General features: G+C 58.7%; 1 protein-coding gene across 19 annotated transcripts in view; it reads right to left on the minus strand.

The window, feature by feature from the left end:
• The window catches only part of IGSF9B (immunoglobulin superfamily member 9B), a 43,117-nt gene that overhangs the window by 15,716 nt on the left and 7,443 nt on the right, over positions 1 to 19,958 (minus strand). For 16 of the 19 annotated variants that reach the window (XR_012584041.1, XR_012584034.1, XR_012584035.1 and 13 more), the window contains exons 2-17: positions 19,342 to 19,539; positions 18,218 to 18,364; positions 16,598 to 16,749; positions 15,359 to 15,476; positions 14,402 to 14,543; positions 14,143 to 14,288; positions 11,631 to 11,773; positions 10,089 to 10,229; positions 8,685 to 8,801; positions 6,971 to 7,063; positions 6,719 to 6,869; positions 6,270 to 6,393; positions 3,254 to 3,429; positions 2,382 to 2,608; positions 2,135 to 2,219; positions 687 to 848 (exon numbers count right to left, since the gene is read on the minus strand). Coding sequence is in view for 2 of the 19 variants with exons in the window: in XM_074560931.1 (XP_074417032.1) it covers positions 687 to 848; positions 2,135 to 2,219; positions 2,382 to 2,608; positions 3,254 to 3,429; positions 6,270 to 6,393; positions 6,719 to 6,869; positions 6,971 to 7,063; positions 8,685 to 8,801; positions 10,089 to 10,229; positions 11,631 to 11,773; positions 14,143 to 14,288; positions 14,402 to 14,543; positions 15,359 to 15,476; positions 16,598 to 16,749; positions 18,218 to 18,364; positions 19,342 to 19,539 (2,322 nt within the window). In the remaining 17 variants the exon portion in view is untranslated. The remainder of the gene's footprint in view (positions 1 to 686; positions 849 to 2,134; positions 2,220 to 2,381; positions 2,609 to 3,253; positions 3,430 to 6,269; positions 6,394 to 6,718; positions 6,870 to 6,970; positions 7,064 to 8,684; positions 8,802 to 10,088; positions 10,230 to 11,630; positions 11,774 to 14,142; positions 14,289 to 14,401; positions 14,544 to 15,358; positions 15,477 to 16,597; positions 16,750 to 18,217; positions 18,365 to 19,341; positions 19,540 to 19,958) is intronic. The other 3 variants (XR_012584043.1, XR_012584045.1, XR_012584044.1) reach the window with 3 other exon arrangements.

The raw sequence follows: 19,958 nt of genomic DNA on the forward strand, positions 1-19,958 counted from the left end.
GAAAGAAGAGAGAACGCTAAGGAGGCGCAACACGACAGAGACAAGACAAACTCAACATCAAGACAACAAAAGACACTCAACAAGAGGCCGAGGTTTCATTGCTCCAGTGCTTTAATGGTTGCTGACAACAAACAGCTCCCGTCACAGGGTCCTGCTGCCGCAGTCTCACAGGCTAGAGGAGAAGGAGACGATTCCCCTGCCCTCTGCAGCTCCCCAGCCACAGCCCCAGCTTTCGGGAAGCAGAGCGGCAGGGTCTCCTTTGCGGAGGTCTTCTCTAGCCTAGCGTGGCCATGGGGCACTGCCCACTCCGGGCTGGGAGGAAGCTGCTGGAGAGCCCAGCTCCGGGGGGACCTCGAGGAGGTGAGCAGTGTGTCCCCCCCCCATCTCTGGCCCAGAGGACACCCCAGCCCTAAACCCCCAGCTCTAGGAGTTATCACCACGCGAGAGCGCTCCCTCGGAAATCCCAGGCTAGTTTCTCTGTCGCCTCTTCACCCACCCTGCCTCTCCCGCTCCCGACCACGGGCGCTTTCAGGCACAGCCGAGGGATGAAGTCAGGGTTTCACCTGAGGACGCGCACGGACGGAAGAAGAGACAGACAGGGAAGACGGTTACCACCACAACACAACCAGGGAGGAGAAATGAGGAGACAGGAGGGAGGAAGGAAGCAACACCAGGGAGGGGCTCACCTTTCTTGCGCTTGAGCTTGCGTTTGCGTTGCTTGTTGACGAAGCAGGCGGCGAGTGTGCTGAAGAGGATGGCAGCAGCCAGGAAGCAGATGGTGGCAACGATGCCAGCCAGCACCGGGCGGGCTAGACCCTCGTCCGTCAGGTCAGGCTGAGGGAATACGTCTGGGCAAAAAAAAAAACCACAACAATTCGGTGTTATGCACACACCCCTGCCCACTGCCTCCCCCGGGGACCCACCACAGCGTGAAGGCAACTGGTACCAGCAACAATAATCTCTAAGTAAAGACCCTGCTTCCCACCCAGCCCACCCAGGGAGAGCAGTCAGCACCACCGCAGGCACTGCCAAGGGATTTAGTGACCTTGCACCGGATAAACCTTTTTGCCTTGGCTGATGGACACCCAGGGAAGAAGCCTCTATGCCCCTCAAATCCACATTTATGTACAAGCGCACGCAACTGCACCAAACCTACAGTTGTCTCCTGGCCAAATCACCTGCTGCAGCATCTCAAGGTATTTTACCCTGTTTGTCAGTGCTTCATTTCAGCTTTTCAATGAAAACTGGGCTCCGAACCCTCATGGCACCCCTTTGCTAACTGCGAGGCGCATCCCAACAAGCAGCAGACCTCAGCTGCGGCCATCTGGGGCTGCAAACCCTGCACGCACCAGCAGGTCCTGCCGGGAGCAGCAGCTTTCGGCCTGGGAGTGCAGCCGCCGGGGGCCAGGGCGCACGCGAGCGCTGCCAAAGCGCATCAGAAAAATCCTGCGAGAGGAGGATGGGCAGGCGAGCAGGCAGGCTGCAGCAGGCAGGCTCTCTGCACAGCACCGGCACCACTTGGGGGCAGAGAGAGACCACGGCATTCCTGCGCGCAGCAGAGCTGGGTGGCTCCTTGGTTTTTCCACGAGAGCCATAAAAGCAGGGTTTGCTGCATCCCCTTCTGCTGCCCTTGCCTTCCCCGTCGCAATCATGTGCCCTCAGCTATCCCTTGCTCAAGGAGCATCCTCCGAGCTGGACCGGGATGCAGGGTACATGCAGAAGCTGCAGCGTGTTGCAGTCTCCTGTTGCAAAGCTTTCCCCCCCCACATCCTCGGACTCCGCACTGCAGTGCTACATTTCCCTCTCTGCACCTTTCATTCCCATTTCCAGGCTCTGCAGTGCCTGGTCGGAGCTTTGTTCCCTGGGCACCCCGCAGAGCCGAGATGTGCTGCCACTCTGCACCAGCGGATGCCCGACAACACCGCGCTCCACGGGAAGGACTAAACGGGGGCGGTTTGTCCTCACCACTGCTCCGTTTGCATTCAGGATGTGGCACGGGGCCAGCAGCGTGCCCGGGACACTGATCCTAACCATCAACCCAGCTCACAGCCTGAGCAGCTCAGGCAGAAGCCCAAAACCAGCCTGTCCAGAGATGCTCCCACAGCTAGGGGCAGAAGAAGGAGCCACCCCTTACCTGTACTGGACACGCCAGCAACGTTGCTGGGTTCACTGATGAGATCCTGCATGACCGCCAGGACCCGGAACTCGTACCAGGTGTCCTGAAATACCAAGCGCATCCGTCAGGTCCCCCACCGCAGCCTCCAACCTTGCCCAGCTCCTTGAAGACCCCAGCACGGGGACTGAGCCACCCCAAAAGCTTCCCCAGAGCTGCAACACCACGCTGCAACACCAGAGGTACAATGTGGGCAGCCTCTGCTTACCTGGGACAAGTCCTTGGCAAAAAACTCGCTCTCGGTCCCCGGGATGCCATCGTCCAAGATCTCCCACCTCTCCGCGACGCGGAACTCCATGATGTAGCGGTCGATGGGGAAGCTGTGGTTAGCGGGAGGAAGCCACGACAAGAGGACGCCTTGCTGTGTCCGGTTGGCTGTTAGGCACCTCGGTGGGGTAACCAACACCAGAGGCTCTGGAGTTGTTACAGGGAATGCTGGAGACAGAGCAGACGGCACAGGGACACCTTTGAGACGGGGCAAGGGGAAGCGCAGAGGATGCTTTCTCCACTGTGGTTGATGGACCACCATGGCAGTGGCAGGTCCCACCTTCCAGGAGTTTAGGGCACATCTTGGGGGTGAGCTCTCTTATCTCAGAGATACAAAAGTGGCTTCCCAAAAAGCAGAGGACTAACAATGTAGTGACTCCAAGAAAAGAGGCGCAGCGACAGAAAAGCTCCTGCTTCCGCCCACTTCTGTCTGAGACAGCCCCAAGGCAGGTACGAGCAAGAGGCGCTCTGTGATAGCTCCCGCTCTGAGCCGCACGCAAGTGATTTTGTGCTCCATTAATACCTCCCTGCCCCCAGCTGAACTTAAGGAAGGTCTGAGAGGTGACTGGTACAGTACAGCTCTCCCACGCTGTCTCTTAGGGACAACCTTTCAGGAGCCTCATGCATCCAGAAAAATCTACAAGCTTCATCCAGGACCCTCCGCAAACCCTCTACGCAGCTGGGAACTAGTGCTGCTGCTCACCGTCTCCATCCCCAGCAGATAGGATACATGGACTAAGGAAAGGGCCACTTCTCCCCAGGGACCTCCTGAATCCCTTCCCTCTCCTCCCCTTGTGCCTGTGGAGGACCTACCTAGAGTGTTCACAGTGACCACCTCACTGAAGGAGCTGGTACCCAGCTTGTTTTGAGCCAAGACACTGAACTGGTATGCAGTCTCCGGTTCCAAGGTATCCACCAGTAGCCAACTGGAACCAGCTGGCACGGGGAGAGACAGCCAGTCGTGGGGGCCAAACTGGGCTCTCTTCATCCTGCCGAGAGAGAAGGGAGCATCCTCAGGAAAGGTGCCTTCGACCGGGGGGACAAAGAGGCAGCATTAACTTCTCGAGCAAAAATGGAGCTTTCCCGAGCGATGGTTTGGCTTGACAGCAGTGATATGTATGGACATGGGGCGGCCACTCATGTCCCACGAGATGGCTCGGAGACATGAGGACTGCCAGGCATGGGACACTGTCCCGCTGTGCCACGCCAGTACCCCCCAGCTCATATGGACATGGCCACCAGCCCTCCCCTCTGCTGTGCACCACCTGCACCCTCTGAGCAGGGTCAGGGACAAAAGCAGAACCAAGAGCCCTGCTCTGAGATTATCTCCATCAGATTCCCATGGCCAAAAGTAGAAGCTGGTGTGTTTTTAGTCCGGTGAGTGCTGCAAAGGGGACGGCTGGAGCAGAAGATGGGCCCTGTTCCCATTTACACCTCGACAGCTCCCGAGCCAGAGCCAAGTTCTCCCTCAGCTGTAGCCCTGTACATGCAATCCCACAAGAGACATTTAACTAAATCACCATTTTTGCCATATTTGCACAAGTCGGGGGCTGCCAGCACCACCCAGGGCGTAACTCGGGGTTCGCAGTGCGGCGGAGGCGCTTGCAAGGAGCGCGGGACACAGCCTTTCCTCAGGGGTCTGCAACCCACAAACCCAGGGCAAAAAAAGCTCCCAGAGCCATCCCAGTGTGACCCCAGCACACATGAGCCTGCAGCCGCCTCCACAAGCCATAACCCTGCTGGGAAGCACCACGGTGAAAGAGCCCTACGTCCCAAAGCAGCATCACCGTGCTGCAACGATACTGCCAGTATCGGTGCTCCTGTCAGAGATGCTCCCGGGAGTCCCGGTCCTCAGCTGCAGGTTTCGGTGGTGTCCGCAGAGGATTTGGCCGGGATTACTGCAGAAGGTCTATTCTGCACAGATAAGTGGCCATATCTACAGCCACCGGCATACAGCCGGGTAAAACCACCGAGTAGAAAGTAAGAGAAAAGACCAAGGGAGCAGAAGGTGAGGTGGGAGAAGCAGCAGCAAGCTATGGAAACAAGCGCGTCGGTGGAGAGCCATGCAGGTGCAGCATGCCTCCACCAAACTGCGCGGCTGCCTGGAAAGCCTCCAGATCACGGCGGCTCCGGCTGGGACTACAGCTCCCAGGGTCCCCCGCCACTACAGCGCAGGCATGGAGGGCATCATCGCCCCGAGCGGGTTTCCCTGCAGCATTTAACCCCACCACCGTCGCATCCCTTCTCCCCAGTGCTCCTGTAGGCAGAAGTGCAATGGTAAGGGGCTGAGGATGGAGAGAGGAGAGGGTAAATGCAGCACTAATCGCTGCCGGGCACGGCAGACCGCCTTTGCCGAGGGAGAGCATGTACGCAGGCAGGATGCTGCGGTGGCCTCGGCCGTCCCTGGGGAGCGGGGTTTGCATTTCCAGCATCAACAACCGCAGAAGCAGGAGGAGAGCGCGGACTCCGCAGGAGGCGAAGCCATGTTTGGCTCGAGCATCCCATAGCCACAGCGGGGAGGAAAATGCACGCCCTCTGGCTGGCCAGCATTCCGGTCGGCAATGGATGATCCAGCACCGTCCACCTCTCCCGGCCTCCCCATCCCAGGGAGCAGCACAGCCCCCAGGACTCACACCCACAGCCAGGGCAAGACAGGTCGCTGCCTCCCTATCCCAGGTCCCCCCAGCACCCTGTGAGCTCCCTTGGCGCAAACACCCTTCCCTGTCGCTGGCTGTTCTCCCCCAGCACAGGGTCTGGAAGGGCCTCAAGGAGGCAGGAACCCAGCACAGCAGCTGCCACCTCCCTTCAAGGTGAGCCACGTCTCCAGAGCAGAGAGGTTTAACCACTCCTTCCCAAGGACATTTTCATCACAGCAAAGTCTGCACTGCTCTGCTCACTCCCTTATTTTTCTCCTCTGCTCGCTTCATTTCTTCTTCTTCTTTCCATCTCCCGACAGACTGCCCAGCCCCACCCCAAGTGCCCAGCCTCGGGCTGGAGAGCAGAAATCATTACAGGCAGCATCTACCCATCTCCGCTCTACCAGCAGCCTCCATCGGAGGAAATTAAGGCAAGGAAGGAAAGACAGAGCACGAAAAAAGGCTGAAGAACGCCAGCCCCAGAATTGGGAAGGGAAGGCACCATCCCCTCTACGTTTCCAGAAGAAAAGAGCAAGCGCAGAGCCCATATAAAGCCCCGACCTCGCTGCAGCTACATTTCACCCTCCCCTGTCCCGGGGGAAAGCCGGCAGGGCTGAGCCCCCGTGCGGGAAGGCAGGATGCACCTGCTGGCTTTGGGTACCGGCTAGGACACAGGAGCGATGGGAGCAAAGCCCCACGAGGCTCAGACCCGGCCGGCATCTCACGCTGGCTGGTCACAAACTCAGATGGGATTTAACCACCTCCAGGGAGCCGCAGAGCAAGGAGAGATCATTTCTGCTTAGTCACAGCTCTTCCAGGACACACTCTATAAAGGTTGCATTTCCCATCCTCTCCCTGGCTGTTAAGCTTCATAAACAGTTTATCTTGAAATTAGATGCCAGAGGCAAAGTTACATGAATGCAGAACGTCTCCCTTGCACCATAAGCAGAATAAAACCTGCTGGGGAAGACGGAGGTACCGGCTAGCACAGAAGGGAGATGAAACACAGGACCTACATGATCCCACCACCACCCATCTCTCCGAAGCACCGCACGGGAGCTCAGCCCTGTAATGCCCACGGGGCACCGAGCCGGGCACGCTGCCCTCACCACCCTCCTCCCCCCGGCTGCTCGAAGCTCGGGCCGGCTAGGAAGGAAAAGAAGCAGAGAGCAAAGCATGCCAGGATGACTCACAGAGGGCCGTACCAAACTGAGAAAGTCTGCTCGTATCCACCATCGTAGCCGGGCTCCCAGGAGACGTTGGCTGAGGTCATGGCGACCACAACGTGAACGCTGGTCGGGGCGTGAGGGCTTGTGCCTGCAGGGAGAGAGGGAGGGGATGAAGGGGAGCGAGACCCTGCGTTGGCCGGCAAAGGCAAGGGGGCTGGAAGGGGTCTGCTCCCAGCTGCAGTTGGAGAGGACTCCTCTGCAACCTGCTAGAAAGAGCAGCAGGACAGCTGTGTCCACAGGTGGCCAGAATAACAGAGCAGAAGGCGGCTGCACCACCAGTAAATAAGATTTAAAGGAGACACTGCTCTTCACAGGAAGCATCCCCACCTCCTGTCTCGCCAACACGCTGCCTGGGGGACCCTACCCAGGGCCCCGCCACCAGCCGTCCCCAAGGACCCGTCCCCTGCCCGTACCTACGACGGTAAGGTGGGTGCTGGCAGTAATGCTTGCGACGACGTTGGTGGCGATGCACTCCCACTCGCCGTGGTCGTCCTTGCCGAGGGAGCGGATCTGCAGGGTGCCGCCGGGCAGCGTGTTGTGCTTGCTCCTGCTGGGCTTCCCTACCTTGGGCAAGGAGCAGGGGGAGCCAGGCAAAGACAGAAAAAACACGACTCAGAAAGCAGGTTGCGGGGCAGGGCGAGGCGGCAGCAGGGTCACTAAGCTACCTGTGTGGCCCAGGGGACACCGCCGGCCACCACCAAGGGCTCTGGTCTCTCCGGTCGCGGCAAGGCAGCCGGTTCCCCCGTTTTCGAGAGGACCTGGCGGGGCAACGCGAGAGGCACGTGTCAGGGCGGCTGATGCTCAGCTCTCACACACAAGCGGAAAACCCCACGGCGCTCACACGGACCCCGAGCCCTGCGCCAGAGCTCAACGTCCAGCATCCAAAGCTGAAACCGCTGCGTAGGATGGTGCACCGGCCACCCCCGGCAAACACCCGCCCAGGCCGGGGAAGGTACCGCCTGCCCCAAGAGACGCCCAAACTGCCCCTCAGCCAGCGGCAGAGGACAGGTAGGACCCTTCATGTCAGAGGTTTAGGGATGCAGGAGGATGGCGTGCATGGAGATGCCCGGGAGCGATCAAGCTGAGCGGAAAAATGGATCTTGTAACAACTCGTGTCTACGCCCGTGCAAATCCCACGTTGTCCTGAGTCCTCTTCAGCTGCTCCTTCAGGCAGGGGTCTCTGCTGATGTGACACCGGGACCCACGGTTCAATGTCATGCAGGATGAGGGGAGGAGCAGACGGGCACACAGGGCTACCAGTGCCAAGCCCAAGTCTTCAGGAGCCCTTCAAGACACCGGCCAGTGCTGGGGGGCTGACGGGGAGCGAGGGAGCTTGTCTCTGCCACCGGGAAACTGAGCCCACCCCAAGCCAGCCCCAGCTGGAGTCGGGGGGGAAAAGCCCTGAGGAGGACCACCAGAAGGCACAAGAGGGGCTGAAAATAAACCCGAGTAAGAACGCTGAGGGGGGCTGGGAGGGTAAAAGAAAAATAAGATACAGAAAAAGACTAAACGGCCAACAAGTCTTAGGTAGGTGACCTGCAACCTGTGCAAGTCATGGTCCTCCTCATGCTGGTGAAAGGAACTCAAAGAGATCCATCCAGCATCTCACACCGCAAGGACTGAGGATGGTGCCCACGCAGGGACCCCACTTGCTCTTGGGAGCTCTAAGAAGGGGACGGGAGGCTTGGAGAGAAGATCCTGAGAGGGGGACAAAGAGCCCAGGAGCTCGGTGGCTTTCCTACAGGAGCAGGGAAGGTGGGAAGCGAAGGGAAGGCTGGAGGACTGGAAAGCCCTGGTTGCTCCCAGGCTGTGCCACCACACTGCATCCTACCCTGCTCTAGAGAAAGGGACATCCCAAAATCATTATGTCCAGTCCAGCATCATTAAAACAGCTTCTTCCCAGGGTCTTCAAAGTCACGGGACAGCAAAGCAGCCGCTGACCAGTCCAGCCTCTTGCCAAAACACAGCCAAGAGACCCTGGGACACGCTCCAGTGGCACGTCCCCTCCTGCCATGGGAGGTCCACGCCGCGACAACGGTATCGCCGGGGCTGCCATGTCCTGCTGGTGGCCACCTCGCAGGCAGGCACGGAGGAGGGTGTCCCAGAGGCAGCACCGGCGAGGAAGAGGAGGGGGGCCGGGGAGGGGGCAGCGCTCAGCTTTGCAGATGCTGCCGTGACGGTTTCACGGGGTTAAAACACTCGGTGGCCACAAGCCGGGGCTTCCCCCACCCACCTGCGGGGACAGGACGGCAGTGGCTCAGCCCAAAACGAAGCAGCTGTACCTGCAGTTTGTTCTTACCGGGACAGAGTGTGGCTTCTCTGTCTGCAATATTCACCAAAAGCCAAAGGCACTGCAGATTTGTCTGGCAGGCCGGGTACCTTTCTCCAGGCGATGATGGGAAAGGGGTCTCCGGCAGCAGCGCAAGGAATCAACAGCTCCCTCCCTGCCTCCTGTCTGTACTCCCAGCCTGGTAGCACCGTGAAATAGGGGGGGTCCTGCAGCCAAGGGAAAAGGCAAGGAACATCAACCCGCGCCAACTCCGACCGCACGCCAGCGGCTCCCCACCACTGAAACCAGCCCTTTTCCAAAACAAATGAATCACCGGGTTTGGGTAAGGTTGAGGCACTGCAAGGAAAGCCGCGGCAGAGAGCGTGTGCTAAGGAAGCTCCGTGGTACGCCAAATTACACACCCCGAGGGAAGTTTTCTCTGAAAAGCTGCTGCACTAGGGCACCTTGTTTAAGTTTTGAGGAGGTAAACAGGAAAAAAAACAAAACCCACCCACGTCGCATCAGACATCAACCCGATTTCATTGATTCTGCAGCCGCCTTAGCGGATGTGTGTGTCGATGATACACAAAGCGTTATCACGTGAACCTCAGCGAGACACCATGAATCACCATCAAGCACGGGGACTTTTTGTTCAGGGAAGGAAGAGGCAGCAGCTCCCACCCCAGACACACCGGGAGCCCAGCACGCCTCGGGCTCCGCACGCGGAGTGTCCCTAGAGCTCAAATCATCCAGTTATTCAAATCCTGCCTGAACCCAAGCCCAGGTCAGCAGGGCTAAGTGTTTTATTGGCAAAAAGGCCATCCCAGGGACATGTTTTCTCAAACTATGCTGGTCCAGCACTACCAAAGCCTTCTACTCATCTTACACTGGCTGTGGTCCAGCCTGTGCCGAAACCCGTGCCACCGCTCCAGCAGGGTATTTCCAGCTGCCACCAAGCAGGATTTGCCTGTCCCCGTGGGAAGCACACCTCGGACTGCAGCACAAAAGCATCTTCATGCTCAAGCCTCTGCTGTTCCCCTTCAAGGATGCTCGCGAGGGCCTGCATATGCCTTTCTGAGCACAGAGCAAAAGGCGATAGGTTTTTGCTAAGCCGAGCAACGCAGGTGGAAAAGTGGGCAAGTTGGGGGGCACAGAGCCCTTCTTGAGCTCTCTTCACAGAGAAGCGCTCAGGAAAGCAAAGCAAAACCTGAATTTCTGCACAGAATTAACAACCAAATAAGCAGCACGGAAAAAAAACCAACCAAACCACCTCATCCACCCCTGCAGCACTGTGCTGAACAGGAAGGCAGAAGGAGCGACATGCGCATTGCAAAATCCACGTCAAACAGCCTAGCTACAGCCTAAGACGCTTCAGCAAAGCACGCACGCGTTCATGCTGCCTGGCCTGGGACTCCGGCACCCCGCACAGCCCCGGGAGCTCCTCACGGCACGGAAGAACACAACCCGTGGCAAATCTGCCAGCTGCAGAGCGAGGATTTTAGCAGGCGAGTTACCTTCAGTACCAGTCGGGCAGGGGGAGACTGGCCCATCGTACCCAGGGCGTTATAAGGCACACAGGTGTAAGTGCCGAGAGCATCTTCGGTTGCCTCCTCTATCCGGATCGACCCATCTTCCAGCAGGTTCCAGCCAGAATACTGCAGCGGTGAGAAAGAGGGAGAGTATCAAGCAACAAACAGATATACCAGGTCTGCAGTAATTAATAATTGCAAAATTGCCGCTAGCCGCCAAGTTTGCTGTATGTTGGCTTTCTGGTGAAACTTAAATCATGGTTTCCAGTAAAACCACAAAAACTAGAAGAAGTTATTCTGGCTCACTCTGAGTCTTTCTGTTCCTCAGCAACATTACCAATAGTTTAATCTCATTTCCTTAGAAATAATCACCACGCTATTTAAATATTAAATAGAGGAAAATAGACACTGTTGGGGGAACGAGACGAAGCTGATCCCACACCCAGTAATGCCCACCATTCAACTCTGAAGACTTGCATCCAACTTTTAACTTGAGTTGCCACTTAAAATGAATGTTTTGAGCTGTCTGTGGACCACTGAAGACTTCTGTTAACAACCGCAACACGGCTTGTCTCTTCTCTAGCCAGGACAAGAGTCTGAGTAGCAACAGGGTCAGTGCAGAGGTACTAGTAAGAGTAAAGCTGGAGAGCACTCCTCTTGCTCTGATCCCTGGGCAAAGTCCCTGCTTTTGGGAGTTATAATCCACGGCGGATTATCTTCCCTTCAGCCAAGCCCCCCACCCAAGCCCAGGGCAGCTGCCGCATCCCCAGGGAGATGCCCCATTCAATTCCCAGCATCCAAGCCATCTCCTCAACAGGGGGCAAGATCAGCCCTCGTCTAAACACAGCCCTCTAAAAAGGGCTTCCCTGCTCCGTACGCACCCAACAACACGCGGGTTTATCTTGCTGCTGCTCAAGCCCTGCGCACAGCCAGGCTTCTGCAAGCACCCCAAAAGATTTAACGCGAGGATCTATCACACCCTAAATAAAAGGTGGCACCAAGGAGACAACCCCACCCGAGGGGCCGAGGGCGCCAAGGGCCAGGAACCCTCAGCAGCAACAGGTTTAAATGGAATTAAAACGTGGGATTGTTAATATTTAAGGAAAAAAATTTAAAATACTGAGCGTTTTCTTTAAATATTTAATGGCTAATATCCTCGCTCAGACTATCAAACCGTGATTATAGGAAGACAGAGACTTGTTAAAAGGGTCTTTTAACCACCAGTTGCCATAGGGGGAAAAAAAAAAGCAGGGCCATCAGGAGGTCACTTTGGAGGGAAGCAGGCATCAGGTCTCGGAGATGCAGACAGCGCGTCTGCAGGCGCCCTGGGCTCCACGCAAGAACCCGAATTAACTCTGCCCACAGCCGATAAGGACAAGCAGCGTCATCCCACCCACAGGGCTGCTTCTCTCCTGAGGGCGGGCTGGACCCACAGGACGCCCGGTGACGCTCACCAGCGTTTGCAGAGGACACGAGGGTCCGAAGCCCTCCGTGTCCCCACACGTCCCTCCCCGGGGGCTTCGTTACCTTCTCGATTCGCAGGGGACGTCCGTCTTTGTTCCACTTGACCAGCGTGACCGGGGGCTCTGCCTCGACCGGGCAGCGGATGTATCCGTGTATCCCAATGGGAACGTAGATGACGGGGGGCATGTTCACCACACGGGCAGGATCTGGGAGAGCAGCACCACCACATTAGCGGGGGGAAGGAGCCCGTCTCTCCCCCACCGCCTGGCTTCAGAGCATCAACATGGCTTTTATAATGAATTCCGAACCCAAACACCACCTTGGCTCCCCCACAGGCTGTTATCTCTGGGCTTGCTACACACAAATCCGCTGTAATACCTGGCATTTCTGGGAGGCTTTACTCATGCCCAGGGTGTTCCTACCTGGGGCTCATTAAAAGTTGAAGCTAAGAAGAAACGTTAATTACACCTGCTCTCACATCCACGCCGACTTGCGTCCTGCTGAAGCCCGAGCTGCTCCACCACGCTCAGCCGGGAGGACACGTGCATGGTGCGGTGCACACCCAGCAAGCCACCTCTGGTTCCGCACACCAGCCACGCCAAATATTTCAACTCCCGAGCCTTAAAACACGCCAACCGTGGTGGGAGAAGGGATCCGCGGCCCGGGCTGCCGCGAGCCCTTTACCTCCTGTCTGTTTGTACTCGCAGCCCGTGCCTCATTGAGGCTGGGTCGCGTTGAGCATCAGCCACCTCCGCCCTTTCCAACAGGATGCAAAAGCTTAAAATACATACCTAACCCCCCCCCATTCCCCGCGCTGCACCACCCACGCAGCGAGGCGTCTCGCAATCCTCCAGTCTAGAATGTGTCATTAACAGTGCTTCTAAGAGCTTTTTAATTAAGTGCGAGTGGGTTGGAGAGAATCTAGACTTTCTTTAATAAGAAGCTTTTTTTTTTTAAAAAAAAAAAAAAAAGTTACTTTTAATAAAGAAGAGCGAGTATTTCCACAATCTTGTCTAGACACTGGCAGCACGAGGTTATGGGAAAATCCTGCCGGGGCTTACGCTGCATTACGGGATGAATGCATATTTTTTTTTTTGGGGGGGGGGGGGGGGGAGAGGGGGGCAGGGGGTGGTGCAGCATCCCTGCACTAGGGATGCTGAAAACCCGAAGCTGGTGGGTAAAGGTAAGGCCTTTCGGAGGAAGGGATGGAAGGAGAAGTTTGGGAGCTGTGCCGAAACACGTAACCCCAACCGGCTCCCTGGAACCGCGCGCCCCCGGCAATGGCACCGTAACCCAGATTGCCAAACGCCGCATATGGAGCGGGCTTTAACCTCCTCCGCCCGGCTCCACCTCTTCGGAAATGTAATCAAGGGCTCCGGCGGCGCCGGAGAGGGTAATGGGATCGAGCCTTTCACTACTAGGTCACTGGCCGGGGGCCAGGCTGGCTCGCTAATGACCTGCAGCCGTGTCCCCATCCGATGGCTGCTCTGGAGGGTGGGAAGCCGCCTCTCCCCAAGGAATCAGCCCAGGAGGAGATGACCAGGTTTGCCCCGCGGAAAAGGGGGTTTGCGGCGCAAAGCCAAGCGCAGCTCCTCGCGCCGAAGCCTCGCAGGGCCGTCTGAACGGCAGATTGTCCAAATGTCGTTTTCCCTGCCGTTAGAGCTATTTTTAACAGCTATCAGCCTTGACGAGTGGGCCTGGATTAGCGGCAGGGCAGATTTAATGGCCTGAAGCCACATGCTTTCCCAAGAGCCGGGCACATCCAAGCCCCGAATCACGCCTCTGCCCGGGCACGGGCACCAGTCCCACCGTCCCCTGCCCCTTCATCCATCCCCATAGGGAACGATGGGACTTCCCAGCCCTTCCCATAGCGGCTCCCCTCCGGCGTGGGACTTCCCGCTAACCAGTGGTGGATGTACTGGCAGCCCTCAAAGTCGCCAGCCTGCTTTCCTAAAGCCTGCTTTTCATTATAAAATAAAACCGCTGCAGTCTTTCAGAGCAGAGCAATACTGCAATTGCGAGCGGCGGCAATCGAGGCCATTACTGTCGAATGCCACAGGACGCCGGTGGCACACTACCCATTACCGCCCGGGGAGCCCCAGAGAACAAGCGTGGGAAGCAACACTCCTGCTACAGCCCCTTCTCCTCCGCTTGTTTAGATCAGTTACCGCCTGAAAAACATGACACGCAAAGCTAGCGAGCTCACAGGAAAACCACAGGAACGCCGCAGGAACAAGCCCCCGTAACAATAAATACCGCAGAATACAAGAGGGTAGGTGAGGCTGGGAGCCCCGATCCGGTGTTTCCCTAAGGTGGACGCTGGTCCCAGCTGAGCAGTGCTGTTCAGGATGCTCGGGCTCTTTACTATCTCGTTGCCCAGACCCTACAAGCCCACGTGGGATGCTCTCAGCCTTTTGCCGAGGATAACTGCACGCTCGTCCAAAGGCTGCTGTCACATCAACCCAAGCCTCCCAGCATCATAGCGGGACAACAGAGCCTCTGGGGCTGCCTCGGAGATGGATATTATCAATCCCAGTCCCACCCCTCAGGATGAGCCCCCGCTGCCCGCACTCACACTGCACTGTCAGGTAGGCAGAGGCTGATGGCGAGCGGCCCAGGCTGTTGCTGGGGATACAGGTGTATTTTCCAGCATCCTCTGGCTTGACCCGGAAAATGATCAGCGTCCCGTCGATCAGGATCCGCACTCTCAACTTCAGGTCGCTGCAAGAGAAGGAGGAGAGGAGGATCGCAGGGAGACCCGGGGCAGTGCCTGCCCCAGCACAACCCAGGAGGAAGATGAGGAGGACAGGCCGCCCTGCCAGGTACAAACTCACTTCTTGAAGTAGACGTTCTCCTCCTCCCAGTACCACAGGTAGGTGAGGTTCCCGGGGTACGCCTCGGCCTGGCAGGTGAAGAGCGCATCCTGGGATATGTTGACCGTGATGTTCTCCGGAGGGGAAACGATGAAGGGAGGTCCTGGAGGAAGGGAGAGGAAAGTGTCACCCCCACCAGTACAGGTGTCCCCACAAAGCTCAGCTCCGTCACAGAGCTGGGAGCTGCTGGTGGGCTCCCGGGCAGAGCTGGCCCCGATGCCCCGGGATCACGGGGTGCCCTCAAGGATCATGGTGACCCTGTTATTCCCAACCCTTTCCCTTGATCTCTGCGGCTTTTGGGAGGGGGCCCCGCACCCATTGTGCATGGCTCTGCTTCTCCCAGGGCACACAAGCTCACGCCTCCCTTCACCCCAAGCATTTTCCCAGGATCGCATCACCCATGGGAAAAACCCAAGGGGAAAACAGCAAATTGCCGGGAGCTGGCAGCGAGCGTCCACAGCTTGCCACCACGGCAAAGGTGGAGCAGAGGACACCCCATGCTCCTCTCTCCGCCGGTAGCTGCTGACCTAATTAAAGATTTATTTAATAAAAGAGGGAGCGAGGAGCGGGAGGTCTGCCATGCATCACCGCTATCTGACAAGGCGCTTTGTGACAGCCTCAATCTTTTCCCCGCTTCCCGAACAAAACCGAGCTGCCATGGGGGCCCAGCTGCTCATTGGCACGGCCGCTTCGGCACGGCCACCGCAGTGCCCCAATTAAGTGGATTCCTCCATCCTACAAACGGGACGCCAAGCCACGGGGTCAGCCGGCACGATGCTTGTGGGTCACTTCGGGGTGGCACCGCGGCCCTGCAACCCATGGAATTTCCCCACAGGGAGCCCCCGGCACAGATTCCATCCCCCCTGGGAATGCTGGTGGCCGAGGACAAGCCGGAGGGGCTCGGGTGGAAGATCTCACCTTGAACGAGCAGGCGCGTGGTGTGCACGGCTTCCCCCTGGATGCTGTACGCCCGGCAGGTATAGGCACCCCTGTCCTCCCGGGTGATGGAGAGCACCGTCAGGCTCCCGTCACTCACCTGAGGACGACAAGGGAAGACCCTGGAGCACGGGCAGAGACCCCCTCCCCCGGGGGGTGCACCCCAGCCCCAGCTCGGCACCCTCCCTCCTTCCCCGCTTCCCACGGCAGAGAGCTGCCAGCGCTTTTTAAGGCCGGATGAGAAACGGGTTTCCCCGCTCTGCAAGACTTCGGATATTAATAAACCAACACACGCGTCTCTGCTTGACGCCAAGGGGAAGAAAAAAAAAAAAAGAGGAAAAAAAAAAAAGAAATCAAGAACCCTCACAACGTATTCATCTCCTGCAGAAGTGACTGGCAGGCGGCAGACTCCAAACCGCTGCTGCCGAGCCTCCCAGCACCATCGGTGTTTCCCAAGGAGCAGGATGCCTCGCCGGAACATCCCGGCTGCTCCCGAGGGACCTGCTCCACCCCTCAGGGTGGGGGACGAGGGGGAGACCCTGGCTTGGCCACCATCCTCCCCCCGGGGCCACCTCGCAGACGAAATCCTCCCTGGGGACACAGCAGAGAAAGGACGGGCGAGGGACCGTCCCCCCTGGGGTAGCAGCACCCCCACGCACAGGGAGCCCAGCTCCCAGCCAGGCTTCCCCCCCTCCATCCTGCCTCATCCTTCTATTTCAATTAGTAACAAATGATTCCTAATTACTCTCATTAGTGCCTGCGCTGATTCCAATGCCTGATTTACCAATTACAGCTCAGGGGGGAATCTCTACCCAGGAGCCTCCAGGATGCAAAAAGGATCCTGGGAGGGGGGCAAAGCCCTCCCTGCCCAAAATCCCCACCCTGGCCCCAGCCTCGCTGCATCCATCCCTGCCTGCGGACACCGCGTCCCCAGCCTCCAGCCCTTCTCCAGGCCCTGGCACAGCAACCGGCCCCCGGGGAGCAGCAGGGAATGGGGCTGCCCTAAACGCCCCGGGGGGGGGGTCTCTAGCCTGCACCCAAGGGCAGGCAGTGTCAGAGATGGCGGAATGGGGGGAGAAATGGGCATCTCAGCAAGAAGTGCTGAGAAAGCACGGCCGGCTCCAAGACGGCAGAGCTGCCGCCACCGTGGTCCCATCGATACCGTCCCCGCCAGCCGGGAGCACCCCCAGCAGCCCCTGCCAGCCCCCGCCACCCACCTACCTGGTACTTGCCGTTGGCACCCAAAAGGTCTCCCTCTCTCAGCCAGGTGACGATGGGCTTGGGGTTCCCAAACGCCATGCAGGTCAAGGTGACGCTGCTGCCTTCCTTCGCCTCTACGTACTGCGGCGGCGTCTCGGTGAACGTGGGGGGAGCTGTGGGGCAGGGGGAGACCGCCGTGACCCCCCGTCGTTTCACCTGTGGCCACTGTAGGTCCGGGTGGGCACAGGGACAGAGGGGAGGCTGCTGCCAGCAAAGGGGGGACGCGCCGCACATCCCCACGGCGGGGCTGGGATCACCCCAAAGGCGAGGGGGACGACACCATCGAGGGCACCCCCTCCACGCCACGCCGCACCCCAGCCCTGTCCCCTCTCCGCCCCCCCCAGCCAGCGCCAGGGCGCGGCACCACGTCCCACCATCCCCCCCCAACATTGCACATTAACTTGCTATTGTCAAAACATGGGAAAACACCGCAGTGCAGATCGAAAGGCTCCTTCCTGATTAAAGAGGCTGGCAGGATTAGAGCCCGCCCCTAATTACCGGCGGTTTTTAAAGCCCACTTTCGAGGAAGACAGGTTGGCAATTTAATCTGCTCGGGGGGGGGGGGAGGGGGGGAAATTATATCTTGTTTCTCCCCAAATGATTTTTATTTTCCCCTAAGAAAATTAAGCGTTGCAATGCGCTGGGGGAAAGCCACAGCCTTTCCCCTAAAAGCAATTCCTCGGGCCTGGAGGATTATGGTTATTATTTTCCTATTAAGCCCGTGCCCAAAAAACACCCCATTTTGCAAAGGGGGTCGAGCCTGGGGTGGGGGACAGGGCATACGGGGCGACGATGGCACTTCCAGCCCCTCAGGCTGGCGGTGGAGCTGAATCAGGCACCATCCTCCTCCTCTCACCCTCCTTCCCAAGCCGGCAAACGCGGCAGCATCTCACCCCTTTTTGCAGGCTTGGGGGGGGAAGGAGGCAGCGATAAGGCAGGGATGGGGCCGCTGCAAAGCTCCTGCTCACTAATTGGGCTCAATTAGGTGGCTCTGCTCCCTGCCGCAGCCCAGCCGTCGTCCGTCCCCACCTTCCCAAAAGGTTAAATTAATTGCTGAAGGTCAGTAAGACCAGCCAGGAGCTGCCGGTGCCCGCGGTCCCTCTCCAGCCACCTCACCGCAGCGGGAGAGGCACGGCCCCGCTGCCGGGCTAAAAATAAAGACCTCTCCCGATGCGGACACCGACGGTCCGCTAATTAGTTTAATACGCAGCCTTAATAAAACGAAAAAGTAATTTAGGTAAATCTGAATTTCAAGAAAGCAAAGATTGGATTTTCTGATCTGTTTGTGAAGAGGAGCTGCGTTCCCAGACCCATTTCCTGATGTCTCTCCTTTAAACCAGCTCCGCGTAATTAAACGGCGGGATCCCTAATAAAAGTTTGTCCCTTTTTAAGTCACGCCCCGGCTGGAGCAGCCAGCCTGGATGGCCTCAGGCTCGCTTGGCTGCCAGGCAGAGATACCATCGAGGTCCAGCGTCCATCAGAAATCAAAGGGAAACCTGTCCCAGCACCGGCGCCACACGCAACCCTCTGGGGATGCCGCAGCCCCTCCCTGCGATGCCACAGCCACCCCCCCCGGCTCACCATTGACCGTGAGGTGGACCCAGCTGCCGTTGTGGAAGGTGTCGTACTGCTGGTCCAGCATGAGGACTTTGCACTCGTACCAGCCCTGGTCCTCGGAGCGGACCTGATCAATGCGCAGCGAGGCTTTGTCGTGCAGGCTGGCCCGGCCTGCGGGGAGAGCACAGCCATCAGCTCGGTAGCCATCAGCTCGGTGGCCACCAGCCCCGCGCGATGGCCCCCCCAGCACCGGAGCAGCCCCCCCGGAGCGTCGCTGCAGGGGACAGTGGCATCTGCCCGCAGCGACATCAGCCTTCTGCTCCCAGCCGGGGGCTGGTGTCCCCAACGAGGTGTCCCCAACGAGGTGTCCCCAGAGCTTGTCCCTGGCCTGGGAGTCTCCCAAAAAAGCAGGGCAGCCCCAGGCTGACCTTTTGCACAGCCTGGGAAACCGGACCAGTAGCAAAGCAGCCCACCCTCCGCCCGGCTCTGGCATCGCTCATTCATGAGCTGATTTTTGGCAGGGTTCAGCCCAGGCTCGGGCACTGGCATCCTCCCCGCCACAGCATTTCCCAGGGGAGCGATTTGGGTGGAGGAAGCCCCGCAGAGCTTTGGAAGCAGGGTAAGACCCAAAGGAAGCTCCCCAGGACGGCATTCCCCAGGGAATGGGATACTGAAATGTATCTGTCCCACCACATCAACCCCCTTAGGGGCTGGTCCCCAGCCCAGACACCCCACCAGAGGCCACCGGCCACGTGGCGCAGGTGGCACGTTGGCAAGCGGCCACATGGGCTCTGCAGCTCCAACCTGCCACCTCCGTCTGGCACGTGGCCCCGGCTCCATCCCCACCGTCCCCCCAGCATCCCAGAACCACCCCCCCAGGCTCACAGCTGCTCCGGGGCACAACGGCAGCAGCAGCAGCCGCCGCCGCCACCACCACGCGTCACCCCGGGTTTCTCTGCCTCGCTTGCTCCTGTCCCACGCAGCCCAGCTGGCTTCCTAGCGCTGCTGCTTAATTAAAACCAACTGGGTGGAAAGCGAGCAACGAGAGGCAGAGCCCGCGCGGTTTCTGATGGAGGAGCGCATGGAGCGGAGCCGTACACGATGCAGCCAGGACCTGGCATGTCCCCCTCACACCCCCCAGGACTCACCGGCATACTCCGGGTCGACATGGGGAGGGTAAAACCCAAACTTGATGAAGATGGGGATGGGGACGCCAAACTTGAACCACTCCACGACATAGGGAGGGGGCTGCCCCGTGAGCGGGTGGATCACGTCGCATCCCAGGATCACGCTCTCGCCAGCGCGAGCGGTCACGAACTCGGGCTCCTCCCTCGAGCCGAGGGCACCTGCGAGGGAGCGAAGGAAGAAACCGTGGTTGATCCCACTGCCGGACCCCAGCATAAGTGACAGCCGGAGGACCCGGACCCCCAGGAAAGCCACAGCAAAGACTATTCCCATCCCCAGCCGCCTAGCTCTGCCAAGGACATCACCCTGCGGATGGGTCTCCCTCACCCCGAAACCAAGGGGTTGGTGGCCACCAGTGCCTGCTGCTCCAGGATGGCTTCCCACTCTCTGCGCCGTGGCAAGGGTGGTGCCCAGTGCCCCGCAAGGGTTTTGGGGACGCACCGCTCTCAGCAGAGGGGGTGCACGGAGCATACCTAGTGATGTTCCTCACCTAGAAGCACCATCAGGGCTGCCCCACGTCCCCACAATGGGGAAAAGGCAGCTTTTGCAGCCCTGCCTGTGCCTTCACATCCATGGGACC

Source organism: Larus michahellis, chromosome 17 (genome assembly GCF_964199755.1).
Source record: "Larus michahellis chromosome 17, bLarMic1.1, whole genome shotgun sequence".
Lineage (NCBI taxonomy): Eukaryota > Metazoa > Chordata > Aves > Charadriiformes > Laridae > Larus > Larus michahellis.